Source organism: Dreissena polymorpha, chromosome 4 (assembly GCF_020536995.1).
Source record: "Dreissena polymorpha isolate Duluth1 chromosome 4, UMN_Dpol_1.0, whole genome shotgun sequence".
Lineage (NCBI taxonomy): Eukaryota > Metazoa > Mollusca > Bivalvia > Myida > Dreissenidae > Dreissena > Dreissena polymorpha.
The window spans coordinates 40,480,538-40,506,165 of NC_068358.1; the positions used below are offsets into that span (position 1 = coordinate 40,480,538).

Genomic DNA, 25,628 nt, shown 5'->3' on the forward strand with positions numbered 1-25,628 from the left:
TGCTAGGTCGGCTCTTATCTGTTCGAACGTTTAGTGCCGACTTTACAAGACTAAAACTATCGAAATACGCCGGCTACAGAATATAATCCGCATAAGTACAATAAACAAATACGAGTTTATCAACTAACAACACAATTTCGTCATATTTATATATTTCACGGCTTATTGTTAAGACAAATTATATACATATATATAAAATAACAGAAATAAGATAATTGTTACTTTGAAGTAAATTGCGACAACAACGAGATCAATTCAGCATAAAACAACATCGTGTGCAGGGTCAGCATCGGGTTTCAACAAAAAGGCCCTGTCCGGGTAATAGAAAAAGAAATTAAACAAATATTCTAGACAATTCTTGTTTAAATGACGCGAAATTTCCGTAAGATTTTTTCATTTCAAATCAAAATTATTTGTTTTGACTACAGTGTTGAAGTGTTAAATTTAAACGGTTCGTTTGGACTTGCAATCGAACATCGATCAATTTCTGGTAATAATTGTATCTGGTCAGTATGTGTCATTTATAATTGTCTGATTAACTAATAATTCAATATTTAAAACAATCAAGATACGCCGTCATGTGTGTGTACAAAGAAAACCTTCGATTTATATGTCGATCCTTACGATGACAACAGCTGATATCGTTTCTTTTGTTTTGAACTCAAGCAAGTGGTGTTTGAATACGTCACATCCGGTTTGAACCAAAATGTCGACTCGATCGCGAAGTGCGAAAATTCGGCATAGTTATCGGCTGTATACTCACTGAATACGTTGGTTTTAATCGAATAATTGCATGGATATGCATTAAAATATAATAATCTCACATACAATTAGTATATGTAAGGTTTTTTAAACCGCTGCTGGTGATCTTTTACTGAATACGCTGTACATAATTTCCTCATTAAAACGAAAGTTGAGGTGGATGTATATATTTGTAAGGATAAAAAGTTGCTTTAATGAGACTCACAATTAAAGGTAAATTATACTCATTATTATTTTCCATGTTCTTGAATATACAATTTTCAATTATTTCAGTCCACCATACCGGATCGATATTTAGTAATTTGCAAATCCGGGGTGTACTTATTTTCGGATTATTTTTTGTTAAATAATTTCGGTTTTATATTGGCACTAGAAATATGAATAGTGTTGTTGTTCTATATACATCTATTTAAGTTATTAATTACCCATGTGTTATAAATATTCTTGTATATTATGTAAATAACAACAATAGTAGGATTCAACAAAATGTTTCTTAAAAAGTACAACAATAGCTTTTTTAGTGGGAGACTATGTAATTGACAGATTGTCAAACGCTTATACAGTATTCGACATTAACGGGAGTCCGGTAGTTCAAGACTCGTGGAAATGAGACCCGGACCACTTGTTTTTGTGTCAAGGAAGTCCGGTCAGGACTCCTTCAAAATCATCTGTGAATTATAAAAAAAATCCCTTCGACTATTTATTCGTTTCGCAAAATCAGAATGTCTGTACAAAGATAATTTTACTCAATACAGTCATTGTCAATCACTGTCTATAAAAACGTTCAGTTTCATTAGTTTATTGTCACAATTAAATTCTAATAATTTAATATTAACCCTCTACATTCAACTGAAGGAAGTTTTTAATACGAAGAAATTACCTCACACTTCAACCACTTTTAAGAGCTTTAAGAGCTCTTCTTAAAAAGGAAGATTATAGGCAGCTGGTCTATTGTAAATGAGAAGTGTTCAGTCAAAACTAAGTGATGTCGGAAGCATATAGAAAAAACGAACAATACCATCATTTGTACCATTCACTTGAATTAGTATTTTTCTGTTTTCATATGATCCTGTCTGGTCAACAAGTTTTTGTCAGAAGATTTTGTACACTTATTATTGCAGTATTATGATGAAAATACTTTGTCAATTGTATGGTGTATGTAAGCAAAAATAAGAAGAAATTCCATTAAAGAGTTTTAATCAAACGACTTGGCACGCAAATTACATTAAATTAAATGTCATGATAGCAGTTGAAATTTCTCAAACACATTTCCCCTGAGTCTCGTTATCAGATTAAAAAAAATACAATTATGCCACCATTTTTAATACAAAAGAGCTTTAGACAAAGGAAGTAAAGTAAGTTAGTGAAAAGTGGAAAATACTGCAATAGATAAAATATATTTAAAATTAAAACATTTTATTGTTATTTCCTATATTTTGAATTTTTGAACAGCTACGGAAATAAAATGCCAAATCTAAGTAAATTTATGATAACGCTAAGTTCACAAGTCTGTCTTCTTTTCAGCTTCTCACAAATTAAGTATACAATTACTCCCAAATATGTTTTAGAATCTGAACATGATTAAAAAAAAAATACTTCGATTTCAGAAAATATTAAGTCCTGGGATTCCATATATTGCAGCAACTGGCTGTTCTATTGTTTTTAGCCTTAACATTTTCAGAAAAAAACAAAGGTATTCACATATAACACAGGACAGTAAAGGCATGTCTAACTGCAATATTGATCAGTCATATGTTTATATACCTTAAATGGTCAACGTTGAGAAACACATTGCCCCCACCATTATCTGGCTGCTATTGAATTATAATTGTCCTCCTGTCTTTTAGGAAAAAAATGAGACATAGTAATGGCTCCATCTGTATGTTCTTCCGTCCATCAAACTGTGTCCGGTCAATAACTTATTTATTCATCAAAAGATTTTGAAAATACGTTGCATAAATGCTCATAATATGACGACATGCCATGCAAAAAATCGATTCCTTATCTTCAAGGTCAAGGTCACTCTTGGAGTCAAAGGTAAGCATAGTCTGCATATTTCATGTCCGATAAACCCTTTTTCATTCCTTTTATTCCTCAACAGAATTTGAAATAACATCGCACACATTTCACCATAATAAGACGATGTGTCATGTGAAACACCCCGACCTCCCATGATCAAATTTAAGGTCACACTTGGAGGTCAAAAGTCAACATGGTATGTTAAAGGTTATTTTTAATGTCTGGTCCTTAACTTGTTTATTCCTCAGGGGATTCTGAAAATACTTGGCACAAATATTCACTATAATAAGACGACATATCATGCAAATCTCGCAGGTCAAGGTCATGTTTGGGGGTCACATATCAACATAGGATGTTACATGATTTTTTGTTCGGTCCACAACTCTTTCATTCATTAAGGGATTTTGCTTTTTTAACAAATTCTACACAATGAGAGAACATGCAATGCGAAACATCAAGACCCATATCTGCCAGTTCAAGGTCACATTTGGATGGCAAATATAAATCACACTGTGCTTCTACTTTTTAACTGCAGTTGCCACCAGTGTCTGACACTTTGTTCATTAAAAATAAGTTATTTTATACAAATTGGATTTTCGGCTACTTTTTGGCTTCAGTTTCCGCTTGCGGCTGACAATTTTTTCATTTAATATAGGTTATTGTACCAAAGTTTTGTTTTCGCCTTCTTTTGTGGCTACAGTTTCCGCTAGCGGCTGACAATTTGTCAAATTAATGGAAATATTTCACAGTGATCTGTGTCTGGCTATCTTTTGGCTACAGTGGCCGCTAGCGGCTATGGTAGCAAGTACCGGCTATAGGTTTTGGCTACTCAGCCGCAACCTAGCCGCTACTGGTTGACTTTTGCTACCTCCAGGATACCCATTTCGGTTACATTTTTAGGTAGCGGCTAGGTAGCGACTAGGTAGCCGCTACTTAGCGGGTAGTCAGCCGCTTCCTTTTCATTTCTGTAATTAAGAGTATTTTGAACATAAATGATTGATATCACTGCTTAACAAAATAAATAAGTATTTTCGGTGAATTGTACTTAATGCGTAAATAATATAATTAAAAATGCTTTAGTCATTTTGGATTTACCTACTTTCGATTTCAACGAACTTTGATATCCGATAACAGAGAGATTCATCTAAATGGTATATCACGGAAGACCGATGAGCTATACTTTTCACTGATTAATTTTACGTCTGGTTATATTTGTCAATTGTTTTTTTTTTAAATAATTGTTTATGGTTGAGTCGTATTAATTAAATAATTTGTGTCATGCGGGTTTGACTGTACAGAGTGATTGGGCATTGCAAATTTAGGCAATTTATGACTCTTCCCGTAATTACAATGAGCAGACATCTATTGTGTCTAGGATTAACAGTAAATGAAGATGGTCTTTTTAGCAATTTCGTTTTACTCAAACTTATATGTGATTTGTTTTTACGTGAATATAATATGTTCGCTTAAATCGACTATTATATGTTTCTTTGTAATGGTATGAAACTTACAGGATGATATTGTCAGTACATTATGGATAACCTTACTTTAGCTTAAATTTTCGTTTTCGTTTAAAGTAAAGTATATTAAGTTATCGATAATAGTGAAAAAGTGTTGTAATTGAATACTTTATAAGTTTACAAATATAATACCAACTGTCGATTTCGACTTTGGTATGTGATATTGTAAATACATGTTTTACAACAGCTGAAATGATATAGTTTATAAATTGTGTGTGCGTGTGTGTATGTGTATTTATTTAAGATTATATATTTTGTAAATTATGCCACTCTTTCTATGTTAAACATGCTTTGTGATTATTGTACATGTATAATTATGTTGTTCGAATCTTCGATATCGAAGGAAATAAAGAATATATATGTATTATTACTGTGAGCACTGAAACTATGATCACTGTAACAGTAGCTGGATATGGAACAAAAAGAACATAATAACTGTGTCATTATTTAGTTACGAGTACATTCTTGGTATTTAAATAGTACGTTCTTATGGGACACTATTTGCGTCAACGATTTCTAAATTAAATTGTAAATGGACCATTTCCTGTTTATGAAAGCTTTAATTGGCACTGAAAAATAAACAGACCGACAAACAATAAAAAAACTGATTACTATATAAATAAATAAACAAGTTAAGAATTCTCTAATAGCGTAATCGTCTCTGTTTCAAAGATACCAATATAGTTACCATTGGTATTCATTGTTAACTAGTATATTAATGCAATCAACTATGTATACATTGTTTTATTAATGAATTCAATTAATTCCAACATTTTACACATCAGGTACGAACAACAAGTTAAATAACGGATTTTATTGGAAGTAACGTCCTCGTAGTTCATAAATATAAAAAATGGCATCGTCAGGAAATGTGTTGATCGTTGAGGACGACGATGATCCTAAACTTCAGCAAACTGCAAATCTAATGGAAAAAGCGGATGATCCACTCTTTGCAATATCAAGGCCAAATGAACCGCAACATATACAAACCGATGGAGATTCCAGTACTAAATTAATACCGCAACCTATGTCTACTCCAATGAACATTTCTAAACGGTTGCCGCATTTCGGTGAACAACAGAGAGCATCCCATGGAGCATCTGCTTCGAGAATATCCAAAACAGAAGAAATGTCTGCCGTTGAAGACAGATGTCAGAAGTTTCAAGGTAACGATGTGGCGCCTCAACAACGCCAGCGGGCGGGAAAAAATAATTTCGTTGAAAAAGAAGTAGACGAAATTGAGACGAAGAACCGGAATTTGATGAAGGATTGTAAGCCAAAAGAAGAACGCGCGTTTGTGGTATTACATAATGCAAAAGCCAGGTGCTTTAACCAGCACTTTTCGATTGAACTTCAATCTACAATTAGGTATACTTTTGTGTTGTTTCACCCTTTTGTGTAGTGGGTTCGTTTTGACGGGGGCAGTTTTATCACAAATTAGGAAAGCTGTAGGTAGAGTCAATAACATATTCAAATGCTTTGCTTCAGACGTATATTAGATTACGCTCAAATTTGAGTTGATGGACATTGCCGGAATTATTCACAAACAAGACTAAAACTGAGTCTAATTTTGCCCAAATTCATTTTTTATAAAAGCTAACAGTGAAAGAAAAAATTTAATGCAATTATAGTTGGCAATTTAATACCTCTAGAGCAGATTAATATGGCCAAATGTCAGCCCAAAATAAGCACTATTAGCACTGACAAATAAGCTGGATGGTTATATACATTATTACAAATTATAGTAAATAATAAATATGCACATTATGTCCTAAGTTCATTTATTTGTGCGTTAGCTTGATAGTTTTGAATAACAATATCCCAGGCAAAAGATAACTGCATTTTTTACAATTGGCCAGTAAAAGACACGGTCTGGTCCAGACATTTTTAATTTAAATCAGCTTTAAGCTCAATCCAGTCGATCTATCACTGTTTTAATAGCGTTAAACTTGTTTTAAATATGAAATCTTATATTTAATATTTTGATTTACTTTCAGACAAAGAAACGGCCAGTATCTGCCTGAACAGTCTGTCATTGATGAAAATATCAAAGTGACTATCACAGTCATCGGAAAGCCAGGCCTTAAAGATTTGCTAGAACAAACCGTGAATAAGATTTGGAAGGAAAGATTTGACTTCGCAAAAGTATCCACTGATGGTAATACACATTTGCAAACCAAAAAAGCATGATTAATAATGCAAAATTCGTACATTTGTAAAGCGGCTTAAATTGCACAGGCGTAAGTTCACATGTCATACGAATGTGATAAAATATGTTAGGTATATGATTGTGTAATTAATGAACACTTTGTGTACTCGACTTATATGTATTTCTTTTAAAGCTGATGATAAATGGCTGCTTGTGAAGGGTCTATCTGGGAAGGAGGGTGTTACTTTCCTGAAGCACTGTGAAGTAACTTTCGATTGCTTCTTAGAACAGTTTAAAGAGGGCACAGTACACCCACCCACTGGCAAATCACGGTATTTTGTATACACATATTATGTGACTGTATATCAGGTGAATTATACTAGTCTGAAATGAAATATTTGTTTTTGAAGTTACCATGTACGGTTCTTTAAATAACTTTTCACATGGAAGTGACGTCGAGAATTTCGCATAAGTTGTCGTATCAAACTTAACTCGCTAAATGTCATCATGAATATCATACTTTATTTCACGTCGTTTCATTACATAAAATATATTTCACTGGTTTTTTGGCAATTTGTTGTTTGACGTTGCTTTACACTATTTTACTGCATAGTTTGGCACATTGGTTCTAGACTTGGGTTTGTTTAACACTTATAATAAGTACACCAATGAAATATCGCCATTGAAGAATGTAAGACAACATTTAACTATGTATCAGTTTAAGGCAGTTTTATGCTGTTCACATTATGTTAATAATCACATGGGATAGGCCTGGCTTAGTATTTCTTTTACGTATTTGATCACATGTTCGCAACTCAACTTAACAAGCTAAATTTGGAAACTTTAATAAATACATCCAGTTAATACTGTTGAGCCTTTTCCATAACTATTTCCAAAAAACATCAATCATAGACGCGGGTTTGGTTGAGTATGTTTGGCTGATGATAAAGTGTTCTTTATTCGATATAACTAAGCTACCGATACCATAGAGAATAAAATGATTTTTATGTATGTAGTTGTTTTGTTTTTAGCAAATTGATAACGAATGGCTCATGATGGGCTATTGTGGTCACCGTTTGTACGGCGTCCGTCTCGCATCGCACGGTTTGCGTCGTGTGTCGTCAACTTTTAACTCTTTTTCGTACTTGATGCGAATATTTACTTGAAAATAGTAATGCTGAGTTCGAATATGTCTTATGGGTGTCAACAGTTATGCATGTGGTCAAATCTTGACAAAACTTTTTAGCTCTAAACAGGCCTAAAGTATGACTCAATCTTAAGGAAACTGTGTATGAATATAAATCGTGACGATAACTAGGTCAACATGTCAAATCTGAGAAAACAGCATGTTCTCACTCCAGAGGCCACAGTTCTGATTTAATTTTAATGAAACTTGATAAACTTGTTTATCTTTGCTATATTAAAGCTGAGCTAGAATCTTGGACACGTGAGTTAAAACGCTAGGTCACTAGGTCAAATCTTTAAAAAAAAACGTTATTCAATTTATTGACCACAATTATGACACAATATGTGTCACAATGTTTATCTTGACAATATCTAGGTAAGAAAAATTATTCTTGGTTACATGCGTCAAAACAATTGGTCATCAGGTCATATCTTCGAAAACCACGCTATTACTTTACAAGCCACATGTATGACTTAATTGTGACAAAACTTGGGTCGGAATGTTGATTTTTACAAAATCTAGACCATAAAAATTCACCTTAATACTTTGTTACTACTATGGAGGTCACATGTTTAATTTAATCTTGATTAAACCGTCTCTAAATGTATTTTTATCATAAAAAAGTCCAAAAACTAGGTCAATAGTTCAAGTTTTGATAATTGGGTAACATTGAACTGAGGAGAGTATTTTAGGGCCAACATGGTACTCTTGTTTGTATATGCCATTCCGTTAATTGTTCGGAAATGTTACAGGTTGTGCTGCTGGACGTGTCCCAGAGTCTATCAAATATATCTCTATGTTCATATGTATTACTAAAATGAGTATGTATTATTGGCAAACGTATTAAGTAGTGGCATAAGTATGTTTAACTGGAATATGTGCACGTACGTCTTAGTATAAATGAACAGTTTAGATCGACATAATTAGGCCTGGGTAATTTTGATAAAGGGAGTTTTATCGTCAGTCGCATGGTTTTACTGTTAAAAAATGCGAAAATTCCAGAATACATAAACGCAAAATTAATATGCTACTTTGAATTTTGTTGTATGTAAAAAAGGTTAGCAGGTCCAACCACCGAGGATTCGGATACTTCAAGTAGCAGCGACGATGACGTGAGCCCAGGTGCGGAAGCCGATGTTGATTATGAAACCAGACCTAAACGAATTGTGTCTGCTAGATCGATCGGTTCAGACACATACATGCAACTGCAGGGAACATGTGTAGGCATCTTAATTTCATAATTTAACAAACAACATTTGTAGGATATCATAGCTTACTAGAATATAAAAAACATCATGTATGATATTGTTGCCTGAAACTGCGACAGATTTTGATTAGTCTTATGTAAGAAACCAGACTTACATGTTTATTTGCAGGACTACAAAGTTGCGTTGGCTCATGCACTTCGAAAATCGCTAGAGTTAGAAAGGTATACACCGTTGTGTTCACTTTGCTCGAAGACATCTCATTTTAGTTGATAGAGACTAATGCTAACTAGATTATATGAGCATTCTGGTTTTAAAATACCTTGACACATATGTTCACCTATATCAGACCTTGAGTCGCGCGATCATATCGCTACCTTGAAACGTTTTGTCAAATTTTGTCCAGAACAAAATACAGCACTTTTGATCAAAGTAGGGCTTATCCGTTTTTGAACTCTATCATACATGTAAGGATTTAACAATAACTCTCCAGAACGTATGACCAATATTAGACTGTTTGCCTCACGCTGCAAGAATCATGTAAATGCCTTAAATTTCAAGGTCAAACTTTGAGATAATATATCAAACAGCAGGACACAAACGTTTGCCAATTTTAGACGCTGTATCACACCCAAATACCACATGGTTACCTTCAAGGTAAAACATCAAAATACAAGACATAATTTCCAAACCATGGATTTTCAGCTCTATAATTTACCAGTGCACAGAAATAATTTAAGGATGATATTAAATATGTAATATACCGTCATACTTCAAATGGAATAGCATAACACGAGAAGGCATTTTAATTAATTCATCATACAAGTACTCGATTGTTGGATACACATAGACGGGTTCAAGCGAAGGGACCAAAGTGATTTCTTTGAATTCATTCTTGGAGATCGAAAATCAAAATGCATCATTTTTTGTCATGTTGTATGTATGCGTCAAAGCGGTATGTGGAGTCATTAATAACTGCCAATTATAGCTCTTATTATTCAAATATGGTCAGATGGTAATCGTTCAAAGATGTAAAAAAGCCATTTGAATTATGTATAGGTCAGGAGCATAATATATATACTTATCTTTTTTGAGAAACCATGATTTATTTATTAATTATTACACGTAATTTAAATGATAGAATACACACCTAATTAAATACTTCTCCGGTAAGTAAAGTAGCTAAACACCGACATCGCATCATTAAATATTGGTTTAGTATAAATAAGCATCCAAATTCATTATATCAGAAGATAATAGTAATCCTTTTACATTACGTAATGCTATTATTGTACCCTGAAAAAGGTTTTCTTTGACATTGATATATGATGTATGAGTTGGCATTCTTTTACTCAACATTTTAATTAAAAGAACGGGTAATCACGTGACAGTCAAGATGGCAACGAGACAAGAATCCTAACTTTTTTTAATCACATAAATTCAATTTCCCTAATTGAAAAGTACATATTTGATAATATTGTGGGTTATAGACAGGAATTCATGATTATTGTTTTAATCTCTTAGATCCATGAGTGTTGAACGTGATCAAGCTGATTATCATTCTCTAATGATTACAAGCAACTATTCGCAAAACATGAATGGCATGCAACTAAATATAGTGAAAGGAGAAATCACAACAGAAAAGGTATGTAGCCCTGAACTGTATTTGTGTGTGTGTGTCTAGATTACCTTAATCAGAAAATACAAACTGTGTTCTGAGCACGCAATATACCATATTAAAAAATATTAATATATTCACTTCGCATTGATGGAAGGTAAACTGTATAACATAAAGCTTTACGGTACCAATTTTTAAAGGATGCGCTGATTCCACCCGTATTTAGGAACGTTTTTTTATGTTTTGTAATGAATATTTATTTACAAAAACCCCGTTGCTGAACAAGGAAACCAAGGTTTATGCATGGTTAATCAATTTGCGCAATATAACAAGATGTTTTAGATAGAAAAGTAGGTTAAATACAATATAAGGTGCGTTTTTGATAAGTTTGTTTTTATCATAGTATGCACCAAAGATGGGGCGCTAGAAAAGAGATAAACTCTTTAACATCTGTATAGGCCTTAAATGGAAAATATCATTTTAACTCAGAATCTCGTCTTCTATTCTCCATACGTTGTATCCTTCATCTTAAGCATATGATGATAAATATTGAATTGTATTTACGACTACTCATTATTAAAAATGTGAAAGAATGAATATCAATTTTACAATATGATTTCATTTTTTATTGTTGGAAAAAATCAATATCAGTAAAATATATAAGACTGCTGTTAATATGTAAAGGCTATCAAAATATTTTACATTAAACATTTACCATTGTCAATTTCTATTTTGCGCGAAGATTGAGAAACATGTGTACCATGAATGCATACAAATATCAACCAAACAATCATATAGCTAAAACGACGCACCAAATATAACCTCTTTTTCTTACTTTCTTACCATAAAAGTCAAATGTGGACAAAATCGGTTACGGTTAGGGAATAGTCGAATAATTAGTTTATGCGTGATTTTATGATTAATTTACTCGTGGCTGCTTTAAATAACAGTTAATCCTACGCCGAAATCAACTAATGTCCTCAATACATTTTCGGAACTAATCCTGTCGTTTGACAATCGTGAATCGACTGATAGTTACGTGGCTGTAAAGTCGTTCTGTACTTCATATCAAACTATTGAATCAAATGATTTTGTTGCTATTTAAAACATATTGTTATCACATGGTCATGCAAAATGAATGGCAACCATTAACATTTTTGGCCGATGCTCTGGTGAATATGGTTTCCTCAAATATGGATTTTGGTGAAACTACCGTCTCGAAGGCGTATAAGAGAGCAGCAGGACATGCGCTTGAACACGTAAGTAAATGTTCGTTAAATGAAAATTCATAACGGTTAATGCCTGAGTTATTACTAGTTTCTAATTGCATCAAGCACACATTTATGAACGGGGTTATATTGCACAAAATCTTTAAATATTTTATAGTAAAAACCACTGAGTATATGATTTGAAAATTATTCGCTCGCTGAGAAAACCCTAAAGGCACACTTGCGATATAAACTCACGTGTTCAAAAGTAACATCCGCCTAATTGTCCTGAGACGTGTGATTCAACGATAGGATAGGCAGTTTGTCCCGAATTCACATCAGCACACAGACAAGCCTAGATCTATGTAGTAACTGTTTGCGCTACTGATACGAATCTGTATTGACACTTTTTTAAGCGAATAGCTTACTTGTAATGAGACTCATTTAATTATTATTTTGTTGCTGTTTGTTTTACCAACAGAACTATGCGATCGGTAGACAGCAGGGTCTAAATCGAGTTATCGTCACCCCAGGTGGCAAGCTGAATTGCAAAGTAGTGATACACGTCGGTCTTATTGTTGGGAAAGACAGTTGCAAAAGCGTAAGACCACTTTTATTCTAACACTCATTGATCACATTAATTTTTTATTCCTTAATGGAATACTCCGATTAGGTCCGGCATGATGTACTTGTATAAATGATCTTTTGGTTTAGGACATACACCGGCGTGTATAACGTACAATATGCAATATAATTTTAATGTTTTTATTATTATTTTGACGCTGAATAAAAAAAATTGTATTCTTGCAAACATGCAGCGTAGTTGAACGCATTAAATGTATATTTATTTATGAATAATTCATCTGCTTAATGTATATTTTTTTAAAAGCACTCATTATCATATAATATAACTATGGTTCTATTTAAGTGCTTAAGCAACGTTATTCCGCAAATACTACAAGAATGCGAGAAGAATGCGTGTAAGTCAATTGCCTTGATACCGCTTGGTTTAGGACGAATGTACAAGTACGAGGCTGGTGACTGCGCGGAGCAAACCTTTTTGTCTCTAAACCAGTATCACAATAGTGGAATTCTGAAGGTAGAATATTTGTACTGTATTCCAATTCATGGAATATTCCGCATTTGTATAAAACTTTTTGTTTCTTAAAAAGACTGAAACAAATTTATATAGTATTTAGACGTTTACAACTAATTAGACAAATGTCGACACTTTACTGGCATAAACATCAAGCTGCTTTCATTTGTATTTTATTTGTCTTTTGAAAATTTGGCCTAGACGTCAATTATATTCCGAAGCTTCTTTAATGCTAATGTATGTATCTCATTGCAGGAGGTAAAGATTGTTGTTTCGGATGACGAGACTTTGCACGTATTTACGACAACATTAAAATCCGCCGAACAAAGTGGAACCAGTAGTCGTACAGACATACCTCGTCCGAAGCTGCTGGGACTTCCAAAACGAATGGTATCGGCGATTGGTTCTCGTTCATCTAACCCAGCAGATTCCTCCAAGCCAATGGCAGAGCATTTTTACCGCAAGGACGGAAATTCTGGTACGGCATCTTCCCCTAATTTACAAAGCGGTATGAGTACACATCGATCAAGTTTTAACATATGATTATCAAATGTAAACACAAAATATGTTAACTGAAAAAATGAAAGTTAAAAACGATAGCGTATTTTTATCGCAATATGCTGTTATTATTTCAGAAACAAAAAGCACCAGAAGACAAGGACCACCTCGTGTAAAATATCAGGCAGTGCCTGACGTAAACATCAGTGTTTTCGCCAAAGATAAGCCTACATGCGTTAAAGCACTGAAAGAAATGGTCCAGAAAATGAAACAAGATTTGCTTTTTGAGAAGAAATTCGATAGGATGCATTCGTTATCGCATGAGACTAAGTCAGAGATTGCGAAAGTCATAGACGATCACAATATTATATCGATAAAAGGTACTCGTATAACACTGATTAAAACACGACCCGCCACACGTTTTCTATAGGCAAAGATGGAAAATAAGTGTGGTTAATTCTGTAAGGAACAATGGGCAGAGCGTTATTTTGCGAACGCAATTTCGAAAATTCCAAGTTATTGTTTAGTAAATTCACGTGCTTAAGCATGCATGATATTACAAAGTTGGAAACTAAAAACTTTCTAACTACCATGAGACTAAGTAATTCAATTGTTATAATTAAAATAATAAAAATGTTAACTTAAATTTATTTTGGCTTTAATTTGATTATTAGCATTTGTTTTCATCTGATTTAACATGGCATATGACGTCATATCGATTATGCCTTCAATGTTAATAAATAACGCTTACGTCATTTTCTATTGTTTTGACGAATAGTGTCAAGGATTCGCGTATGAATGTTCTCTGACAAAATCGAAATACATATAAATTAGTTCTTATTTGATATAATATGGCTCTTAAAAATGTGTCTCTCTTTGTCTATGTGAACGGCCTTTGTCCGTAAAGTACGAAATTGGCATTCAAGGAGTTTGGATTTATTTAGCCTTTATTTACTTTATTGACCGCGCCTTCTAAATGTTGGCCGCGCGCACTAATTATTGACCGAATGACGCCGCCACCGTTGGTTACGCGCAGATAATGTGCACTGTGCGGAATAGGTTATTGTAAATGGATGTTCAAACTGGCTATTGTTTTAATAACGAGACAACGTTAACTCAAATCGTTTGCAATTAAATTAATAACGAACACCGTTTTTTTTTCTTATACAAAATACCACGTACGTGTCGTTTGCTTATGTATTAAAGCATAAAGGATTGAATTCGTTTGCAATATGTGTATGTGTATTGCAGAGAAAGATCATTTCCTACTGAAGGGGAAACGTGACGAAGTGCTTAGTGCCCACAGTTGCATTATGGGGATTCTACTGAAGAACCCAAGAATGTCAAACACGAAAAGAAGTGCTGACAATACTAAAAGAGGAACGACAGAATTTGCATGTGTCGTTGCGGGAGAAGAACCTATGGTCCCAAATTACTGGAAGCACTACCAAGAGGGTTCAACGCTTTCAAATATTATTTTGACTGTCAAACACACAATAAAGGGAAAGGACTATGAAAAGGTCGATATCGAACCAACATCCCACACCTACAGTAGAATTGTTCGAATGGTCAACGAAACCACAGATCCTTCAGTTATTGGACAGGGAAAAGACGCGACTGGTCTCGATCCTGGACGATATTCTAAACTGTGGGTAACACAGATACAACGAATAGAAAATTTGAGTTTGTTCCGAAAATACTGTCATAAACGACTGTCGTTGTTTGAACAGCTAGTGAAACAAAAGAAAGGTGCTTGGCCAAAAGTTGAAAGCTTACCTAAGTCAACAGGGCCAATAGAACTACAAAAGCTTGCGTCCAAAAAAATGGCATCAGATTTGCATCCTGAGATAAACGAAGTGTTGTTGTTTCATGGTACAAAAGAAGATACCATAGAAACCATATGTCAGGATGGCCTAGACTCGAGGCTCGGAAGTGACAAAGCGATGTTCGGCCCAGGCGTATATGGTGCGGAGAAAGCATTAAAAGCCGATCAGTATACAGGTATTTTTCTGTCACGATTCCTTGACACCCAATCTAATCTTTATTTGAGCTTCTATGATTTGCATTATTTTTATGTTAGTTACGCTATATTATATTTATAGTTAATGAATGATACAAATTAAACAGTGCAATTTAAAAAGAGTTAAATTCTTGACTCATAGTATTATATCTAAATTACTATAATAATAAAAAGTATCCGTAATTTAAGAAAATGTTCAATTTTTAATTTATTCTTATATATGTAGATGATCCAACATCACGTACATACGGGAAAGGTAAATTTAAGAAAATGTTTCTTATGCGTATGCTTCTGGGTCATTGTTTTGTTTGCGACGATCAAAATCCAACCAAATACAAACGAGCACCGTGCTGTACCTGCTTCAAGGTCGTCTGCAATCACCTTTCACAGCGTTTTGATTCGGTAATGGGCGATAACCAGAAACTGTTTAGGGAGTTTGTTGTCTACGATGGTGGTCAATGTTATCCGGAGTACTTGATAACCTACGAACGGCGATAGACTACTTAATGGTGACTAATTGGCACGCTCCAGGTTGTTGTCCAAACGGTTTTAACTCTATTTCTGGAAAATATGTTGATATATCTGAACACCTTAGCGACGTTGTATTAACTGTTTAGTAATAACGACGTAAACTGATAAAATATCAGTGCAGTATTGCGATACAGCTATTTACGATTTATATTTTGACGCCCTGTGTTCAACTCCTTATAAATATGCGTTTGGAAGCTTACGTCAATGTCCCTTGATTGAATTAACCAGAAAGGAGGTACATGTATAACCATTTGTCATAAAACATCAGTACATTTACTTTTTTAGGTTGCAATATTTCATGAACATATTTCATGCTGTATTTTTCTCGACATATACCAAAGGGGTAGAAAATATTTAACAGCAAGTACGTTCTAATACAAACATATATCTAAGCTTATTAAGTTACAGATAATCTCTCATGATATAAAAACTGACAAAGCCATTTCCGAGCGCGGATCGTATATGAATATAAGAATACTGGCTTGTTATTATGTTATTTTATACAAATATTTATGTTATTCGAGGATTAAGACCATAGTTCAAACAATTGTATATGTTCTTGATATTAATCGTTATTTAATGAAATATAAATTAATTGGAATGTTTATTTATATTTTTGTTGCAAATGGTTTATTCACACTTGATTCATACGCTATAAATCGACAGAAATAAACAGAAGCTTATATAGTTCAGTAAATGTATCCCTGTGTTTGTATTGTAGTATTCTAATTGTATCCATGCTTAAGGTTCGAATTTATATTTACGTAAGTAATTAATATATTTTTATTTATATTTAAGTGTAATTTCTACGATGTGCATGTATTTTATAGCTTACAGGAAATATAACTGTTTGTGCTTCTTCGCGTTTATTAATTGTTGTTGTTTTTTATCAGTGCTTGCACTGGTTGGACTAATTTATTTATTTAGAGAATTTTTTTTGTGATGTTGCGTTTTTACTTCAAAATGTATTCAACAAAATCATGCTAACTAGTTTTATGATTTTTTTAATAAGATAATTAAATACACATACGATCCTAATTTATTATTTACATTCTATTCAATTACGAAATACGCGTACAGTTTTCAGAAAACACGTAGCATTTTATGTTGCTTTTTAATTTTATTATAATAAAATTAACTTTCACTACAAAAATGACATGTAGAGAATATTTTCTAAAAACAATTTGACATGTACAAATTATGTTAAAATGTGTCATATAATTACGGTTAACATTTAAAGGAATGTATTAATTATGAAAAAGAGCGCGTTTTCTCAGTCTTAAATATTTGTTTTACTTTGTATTGTGTTTGATTTGCAATTGTCATAGTTATGTCATTTTTTTCTCATTCGGGAAGTTTATGCTAACAATAAACTCATGTTCTCTAACTAAGAAAAAAGTTAGCTTATATAAGCCCTATCATCTGCCATCGGTTCCCATCGTCACTTAACAGCTTTTAGAAATACCTGCTCAAGATTGATTGATTTTTCCAGTATTTTATTTTTATCATGCGTTGTATGTTATGAGTCATAGATTAATATAATAAAATTAAATGTATCATTGTTCATGTATAAACTATAAAATATATTCGCTATGTATAATGAACTTAATAAACGTTATAACACGTAACATGTGCAGTTTTAAAATACATGTATTAGTTTTATTCCTAAAATGTCAATATTTATACTCGAGCCATAATACTGCTTTTAGTAAATCTAGAATGAAAAACGAACAACAAACGAATCAACCTAAAGGTAAAAATACTTTAATACAAACAAAGGAATACTTATTATTGAAATAAAGCTAGTTATGCCTGTCATATATTTAATGGGGAAACCGGATCCGGTTTCAGAGAGAATGTGGCTATCGGTCATCCGTCATGTCTTTCGGTCAGGTTTCTGTCCGCCCGTTCGTTAATTTGTCCGCATACTGGGCTCCTGCGATTTCGCAAAAATGATGAAACGTTCGTATACTTATAAATGGCAGTGTCATTAGTATTTGCTAAAATTTGTTGATCACCTGAGCTCAAAGGTCATTTAAGTGTTACTGAAACTAGAATAAAACTTAGTTTTGTAATATATAAAAACGTATATAATATATGTTCATAAATTGTGGTAAAACACTGTGCTTTATGTATGAAATTGCCTTCTTTTGTTGTTTATCCGCTCCTTCCTCAGACCGTCCTTAAAACACTACGCTAAAACTTAAGGTATTTAATTAAAACTTGTTTTTATCCTTACGAGAAAAATGGGGTTAATTTGCAGCATCTGGTGATTGAAATAAATCTATAGGAATGTCTAACTCAGTTCATGATCATTGTAAATGATACCGACTTTGGTTTATTAACGATTTGGCGCATTGCTATATCATAGCTTTTTTCATACAACAAAAGCAACCTGTATTATCAATTATCATTTAATGTATTGTTATTAATATTTTCAGAATGGCGCCGCCCAGAGTCAAACTGTTAATTGTTTCCACTTAACGACATAACGAAATAGTGCAGGCTGATGCCTTTGTAAAACTATGTTTCTTTCGACGTGAATGTTTGTAATACGACCATACTAAAGGCATTTAGAGGCGCCGGAGGTCTACAACAAGATATCGTAACGCTTAAATTTATCAAGCGTATATATTGAATGTGTTGATACGTTTCTGTTATATAACGGTACAATATATCTACCATATGAAGATGTTGAACGGTTGAACGCAAAATAAACTTCCTGTCAAAAGAAGGCAATATAAATTTTGCTGCGATTTTGATACGAGTGTTTTAAAACACAATCAATATTTAATTATATTAGAACGTCTTTTATCCCACTTTTACAGCGAATTCGGTTGATTATAGCCCCGTTGATTAAATTTCTGGTATAATCCACGGCACGTGCTACGTTGTTAGTCTACGTTGTAAACAAATGTATTTCCAAATGTATATAAAAACTAAATGTTATATTGATGTTATAAAACTTTAAGATTTGCAATTCGATATAAATAAAATTGTAATTAATAAAGCACGACTCTCTCACAAAACGATATTCTGATTTAAAAAAAAAAGATTATTTGGTCAGCGGTTACTTTTGGAACGCAGAGTAATACACTGACCTTGGTTACACTACATTCATTATCAAAGTAAGACACACACTCATGAAAACGCGAAATTATCCAGTTAAACTAATTTTGTTTAAACAAAAAGGTTTACTGAATAAAAAGTGGGATGAATAGAATAATAGGTTATAATAACTCGCAAAGGCTCGTGCTTTTTGTTTTCTAAGCCTCGCATGATAAACCTGATCTATAATCAACACTTACCTATTATTCTCTATATAAGCAGGCTTTGCATTAAACTTTATACGTTTTAATTCATCCTTAACCAAACATGTTGTGTTGTGTTACTTGGCAGCCCATACAAATATTCTAAATACGCGATTTGCCTTCTTATTGGCAGGGATACAAATAGACAAAAACGAATCGCCTAATGATTTCCGTAAAAGGTCCATCCAAATTTCATCAATTTTAAATGCTTTGTTTACCGAAGTGGATGAAGTCATTATGCGCACGAGGCTGCACCATGTGTGGACCCGGCTGTCTCGCAGCACACCTTCATTAGCATACCAGGCTCGCGACAGTTGGGAGAGGGCGGCGACTAGTATGTTATGCATTTTTTTTCGCTTATGGGAGGAGAAGTTATTTTACGGATCAATGTATATATTTTTGTTTTAAAAATATCTTGCATAGTGGTGAAGTTTATTGGAAGGCGTAGTGGTACGAAAACGTACAATGTATTAGTTTATTAATAGACATATAATAACGATCGCTATACACAACTTCACCAAATATTAGTTCATAAGTGAATGTCAGGCGACTGACAATTTTTCAGTCAGGTTAATAAATATAATAAAGCTTTATTTTATGTAGACATTTTAAAATCCATTTTACGACAATTGGACATTTTTATGAAAATTAATGGATGCAAAGTGGTGACAACCTTAATTAAAATTTCTTACATCACTTAAATATCTTATAAAAAATACACGTGTTTTTATACTAACAAATAAATGCAAACAACACATCTATTATCCATGTATTTTTATGGTTGTCTATCATAGGCCTATCCCTACCACAAATAGAGCGCGAAGCGCGACACGTATTATTGATTGTAACAATGAGTTGCGATAAAGGAAGCAGCCGCTTATCAAGGAGGAGCTGTGTCCCAGCAACCCGTTTCCCTAGAGTCAAGCACTCCTCGGAGTTTGTTTAAACCACATATAGAGCGCGAAGCGCGACACGTACAGGTGGTATCGGCCCTTTAGCATTATCCGACCATTACGTCCGTAGTCATCTTCCTTAGAAGTTGAGAAATTTTGAAATCCTTGTTCGAAGTCCAAATTTGAATCCGATTGTTCCCAAAATTTCACAGTTTTTTTATCAATTAGGACCCAACCGAAACTCTATATGAGCAGTATCGGACCATAAGTCCAGCGTTATGTCACTTTGAATTTAAAAATAAAAGTGAAAAACTGCTTGGTTAGGTGAATATGTCAACATTTTTCATCAATTTTTTTCCAAACTTACAGTGTCTTCATATCAATGAGCATTTTTACCTCATTTAAAATGAGAAACATCGGGACAATAAGTCCAGAATTTTGTTCTATTAAATTTGACAAAATAAACAATTTCAACTTGTTTAAAAGATTTCACAACTTTCGTCTAAATCATTCCAAACTTATAACGTGTTTTTATATCAGTATTACTCGAACACTATTGAAAATGATGAATATCGGAGCAATTAATCTATTATGATCTTTAACTGAATTTCAAAGTATTGTGAAATGCAGCTTCATTATACAATTTACAGTTTTCATTCATTTTTTTAAACTTTTACAGTGTTTTCATATCAATGAATACTCAACCCCTATCATAAATGAGCATCGTAAGAATAAGTTCAGAATTATCTCCCCTTGAAGTTGAGAAAAATATGAAATTACGCTTACAAGATGAAGCAGATTTTTTAAAACCTACACAGTTCTGTTCCATTAATGAAAACTGCACACGGATGCCAGTAAAAAAAGGAAACCAATGTAAATAAAATGAACTATGAAATATTTGGGGTTACAACACAAAATCATAGATAATGGTTATTTGGGGGTTATAACACAACATCATAGATAATGGTTATTTGGATGTTATAACACACAATCATAGATAATGGTTATACCAGTATCTTTTTCTATTTTGTTTAAAATAATCGGCCAATATATTCATATTTACAGTACAAACAAAATCGTTCCATGTAACTTCATTGAATGCCTTTTACACTGAAATTCCCGACGCCCTTGGATGCTTTGCATCATTACTTATCTTGTATAAAGTATAAAATGCATCCATCATTGTGTGAGCACGGATGGCCGAGTGGTCTAAGCGGTAGATTTTTACTCCAGGATCCCAGGGGTCAGTGGTTTGAGCCTAGTTGAGGGTTACTTTTTTTACTGGAGCTTTTTACATCCAATGTTGACATTTATCAATATAAAGCATTTTATGATAAACGTCAATACATGCCAAAATCTGTGAAAAAGCCTCTTTAAAGAGCCTATGCAAATACATGTTCATTTACTACGAACAGGCGGTTGAATTACAAGCCGTACGGACGAATTTCAGATAGATCTCGTATTATAAATCTAATCAGCAAATGATAAGTACATGTATATCACATATATGTCGACCTCAAATTATCTTAGCATTAATATCAACGTATATGGGGAGTTTAGTTGAAGATTATATGAATAATGTTATGTTTGATGTTGTGAACTAGTAAACTGAAGAGTTCATTAATCAAACTTATTTTGAATGTTCTAAGCGGACATATAAGAACGCCATTTTTTGCAAAGCTGATTGAAAGCTATATGTAATATAATTTACCACAGTGCGGGAGTTAAATAAAGAAAACTAAATATTTACACAAATGAACAAAACTATGAATTTCATAAGCGCCTGGAAGGTTTCACTTGTTTTGTCCAGCTTTTCCTTTGCATGTACAACGGCACTTCACGCGTTTGGTGACACGGATACCAGCACCTGTAGCATGGAGATGTACGATAACGACTAGGCGGCATTCTGGGCCTGTCGGACGCAGTTTGCGCATCAATCCAATTGGTTCCCGTCCCCGATAGCCGGGCTCTTCAGTTATCAGGTAAAAAAGTGGTGACAGTTTCTTATTACCGGCGTTCAATAATACAGCTTGCTTGATTGAACTAATGGTGGGCAAAAAATATAAAAACATTGTTTTGTTCATTAAACCAAAAAATAAAAAATAAAAATAACATTCGAAATGAAATTGTAATGCACACAATCCTATTTTGTTGTGCAAGAAACTTGTTACAGATTGCATGTAGACAGTTTCTAATCATGTCAAAATGAAAGGAAAAGTGAGAACTATATTAACACATGTACATGTATTATGTATCAGTAAATATTTTCTTCGAAAGACCAACCAGTTATACAAAATACGGATTCATGCATTTCAGGTCTGGAACGGTTACGACGGTTTCTGGCAAAACGGCGCCGTGCTGGAAACCATGACAAACTTCGTTGCAAATACGAATGGTACAAACAGACGCTATCTAGCGTCATCAATGGCGGCGAGCGTGACCTGTACAGCCTTCTAGAGGCTTACGGACCTTACCCGTCCTTCGATGACATGGGCTGGTACGGCCTGGCGTACACACGGATATACGAAGTTCTCGGAAACGACTTGTTCCTTCAGGACGCAAAGGATATCTTTGATTGGTGCCGGAGGACCGGATGGGATACCAGCGGCGCATGCGCGTGAGGATTTTATTTTGATAACACGTTCGCCTCCAAGCAGACGATCAAAAACGCGCAGATGTTGCAGTTGACCGCAAAATTGTTCAGGATAACAAACAATACGGATTATAAGAACAAAATGGAGCAAATTTATCATTATATTTTGAATAACAGCCTGATAAATGAAACAACATATTTAGTTGCGGACGGTGCGACCTATGACTGCACCCCGTCTAACGTGTATGGTCCTACCTATAACTCTGGTGTTATGATCGGGGCAATGGTGGAGCTATGCAAAATAAGCAGCGACCCGAGCTACACTGATCTCGCATTCAAGATGGCAATGGGAGTTATCGAGAGATCGTGCGACGCCGAAGGCATATTAGTAGAATCATGCACTGCAACGTGCGACGAAGTTCCTATAACGAAATGTAATATATCGTACCAAGATGGCCCACCGTACTTCAACAAATCTGGCCCCGTGTTCTCGCCGGATTGGCGCGGCCCTTTTTCATACGGAGATACGATGCAGCAAACCTCCGTATTGGACCTTTTCATTTCTGCCATCCAACCCAGCACCGAATGTAGCGGAAGTTTCTGCAACTACGACCCCCCGAACCCGCCACCCCAGCCCCTCACATGCAACAGCAAGCCCTGCCCGGAAAGGGAAGATTGCTGTGAATACAGCCCCTATACCTCATACACGTGCTGCTACACCAACCAGCACTGCAACAACACCACGGGAGTTTGCGACAACAACTAAAACGACGGAATAAACAAAAACTACATTTCACATTAACTTTCCTTACACAATGAAACAAATGTTAACATTCAAAAGTGTTTAGCTCTTGATATGACGTTGTTGTACAATTTTTACGGACATAAATAAATCACACATACATGATTATGCAAATCGCCATAATGTAAAATATTGGTAAAGATACGCAATTATTCATCAAATGCGCTATACCTAATTTTGAATTTGTTTACATCACATATTTCACAACGGTAGATTTGTAATCCCTCATCATTTCTCGGGAAATCGTTAACATTTCACGGACGCCTGTAAGAGTTCAACGAATCGGGTCTAATACGTGCTAATTGCAAAAATACGTTTTTTAAATAAACAGAAGTATTAAATGTCTATTTTTATAGAATGTAATTACGTTCGTGGTATAGCAGTTATGTCTTGTTCTTTGAGAACCAGATTTAACATTTTGCTTCCTAGCGGTGCAATAACTAGCGTTACATACAGCAACGGATACTTATCGATGGAAATCTTTAAATTAATACAAGGTTTGTAACGCTTTTCCTCGAAAATTTGGAAAATACTCTGAGTGTTAGCAACGCGTGTTTTGTTGCGCTTAAAGCCTGCGTGCCGCAGTGGTAGTAAAATACTTGGAGTGTTAGCAACGCGTGTTCTGTTGCGCTAAAACCCTGCGTGCCGCAGTGGTAGTAAAATACTTGGAGTGTTAGCAACGCGTGTTTTGTTGCGCTTAAAGCCTGCGTGCCGCAGTGGTAGTGAATTAGCTTTTGCTTCCAGGTGTCATGCGTTCGAATCCCGCGGAGGGCAATGTTTTTATTCTACTTTTGCTGCTTTCTTGTATACTAAGTCAAGACTATAATATATATATTGAAAACATTATTGATCCGTTGGAAAACGTATTTAGTAATAATGTTTCAAAGATATAAAATTCTATTAAAAATCCTTTTCATATTGCTCGAGGTTGTGATTATGTTTATGAATGAATTTATCACGATGTCTAAATATTGCACACATATTCTACCTGAGTTTAACATTAACTAAGTGTTGACCAGTAGTTTTGTTCCATATCTATACATAATTGCCATCGACCATAACGTTTTATAATGTTTTACGGAAGCATGGTCACGGACCGCCTTTCCTTTAAATTACACAATGTTCAAGTTTTCTCCAAGGTAAATAATAAGTAACTACTGTGACTGTAGAAAGGTTTGAATGAGGAAACTGTGCAGACACATACTAAGAGCAGCTAAGTTTTTATACTTATTAATACTTTATAATGATTCTAAGAAAACCGCATTTACGCTTCTTCAAAGTCTATTGTATGTATGGGTTCATTGCCACAACACCATGCAGGTGTGAGAGAGGGCCTCTTACCATGTGCAGGTCATTTTATATCAAACGTGCGTAATGTCCTTGCCAATCTTGAACAACTTACCGTCAAATAGCATTCTGTTCCAATCCCCACTGTCTTGCAATACAATTGTTGAAATGGCGATAAGAGCAAAAGGCATGCAAGACATGGCACACTTTGATTCAGACATTGGATAGTGATATGATTAGTAGTGATACTAAATAATAACGAAGCGAGGCATAGACAACAGTAACGTTCTGATGGCATACAAACTAACACGTATCTCTATGTAACCATACCATAAGTGGTTATCGCAACAGCCTAGCACCTGTTTTGCGCATGGATTGGTCACGTGTTGCAATAGTAGACTCACATTCCTGCCCATATGAATTGAATGCAGTACCCGGTATAATTGCAAGATGTGGTTCTACACGTATCATTAGAAACCCATAAACAAACCAAGGTGTTCTGACTGATCTTTAAAGCTAGCAAAGACTAAGGTTTGTACTACGTATGTATTACACTATATTATTATGTAGCACAAGAAATTCATACCGGTATTCACAAAACATACCCAAGGAAAAGGCTGAATTTTATTCATTGTGATATGCTGCAGGGGCAACGTGTAAAATGAAATTTCTACATGCCTATAAAATTTCGTCTTGCTGCTTCTTTTGATATTTTGTTTAAATTTGAATATTGAAGAACATTATTAGAAATATTGTTACTTTAAATTTAATATTTCAACATTCATAGTTCATTTTAACAGAACAATGAACACTTTCCTTTGACAAACGCTACAATTGACAATATTGGTAACCAGGTGAAATTGTCACAAATACTTTGCATTATCACTATGTCCAAGATAAAGGTCACTCAGATAACAGACAGACAGACAT

At 34.2% G+C, this 25,628-nt stretch overlaps 1 protein-coding gene and 1 pseudogene across 2 annotated transcripts; both read left to right on the plus strand.

The window, feature by feature from the left end:
- Positions 1-698: 698 nt before the first annotated feature.
- On the plus strand, positions 699-17,440 carry LOC127877307 (uncharacterized). Of its 2 annotated transcripts, XM_052423021.1 has the most exons (15): positions 699-975; positions 2,775-2,799; positions 5,087-5,669; positions 6,299-6,459; positions 6,644-6,782; positions 8,694-8,856; positions 9,013-9,065; positions 10,366-10,485; positions 11,619-11,718; positions 12,149-12,268; positions 12,596-12,766; positions 13,019-13,241; positions 13,399-13,641; positions 14,513-15,262; positions 15,508-17,440. In XM_052423021.1, exons 3-15 carry the CDS (start codon positions 5,155-5,157, stop codon positions 15,777-15,779), a joined length of 3,030 nt encoding a protein of 1,009 aa, XP_052278981.1. In that variant the 5' UTR covers positions 699-975; positions 2,775-2,799; positions 5,087-5,154; the 3' UTR covers positions 15,780-17,440. The 2 variants fall into 2 exon arrangements, with proteins under 2 accessions (XP_052278981.1, XP_052278980.1); XM_052423020.1 differs by lacking the exon at positions 2,775-2,799.
- Positions 17,441-21,572: 4,132 nt separating this feature from the next.
- LOC127878125 (uncharacterized) lies at positions 21,573-23,519 on the plus strand (annotated as a pseudogene).
- Positions 23,520-25,628: the final 2,109 nt, after the last annotated feature.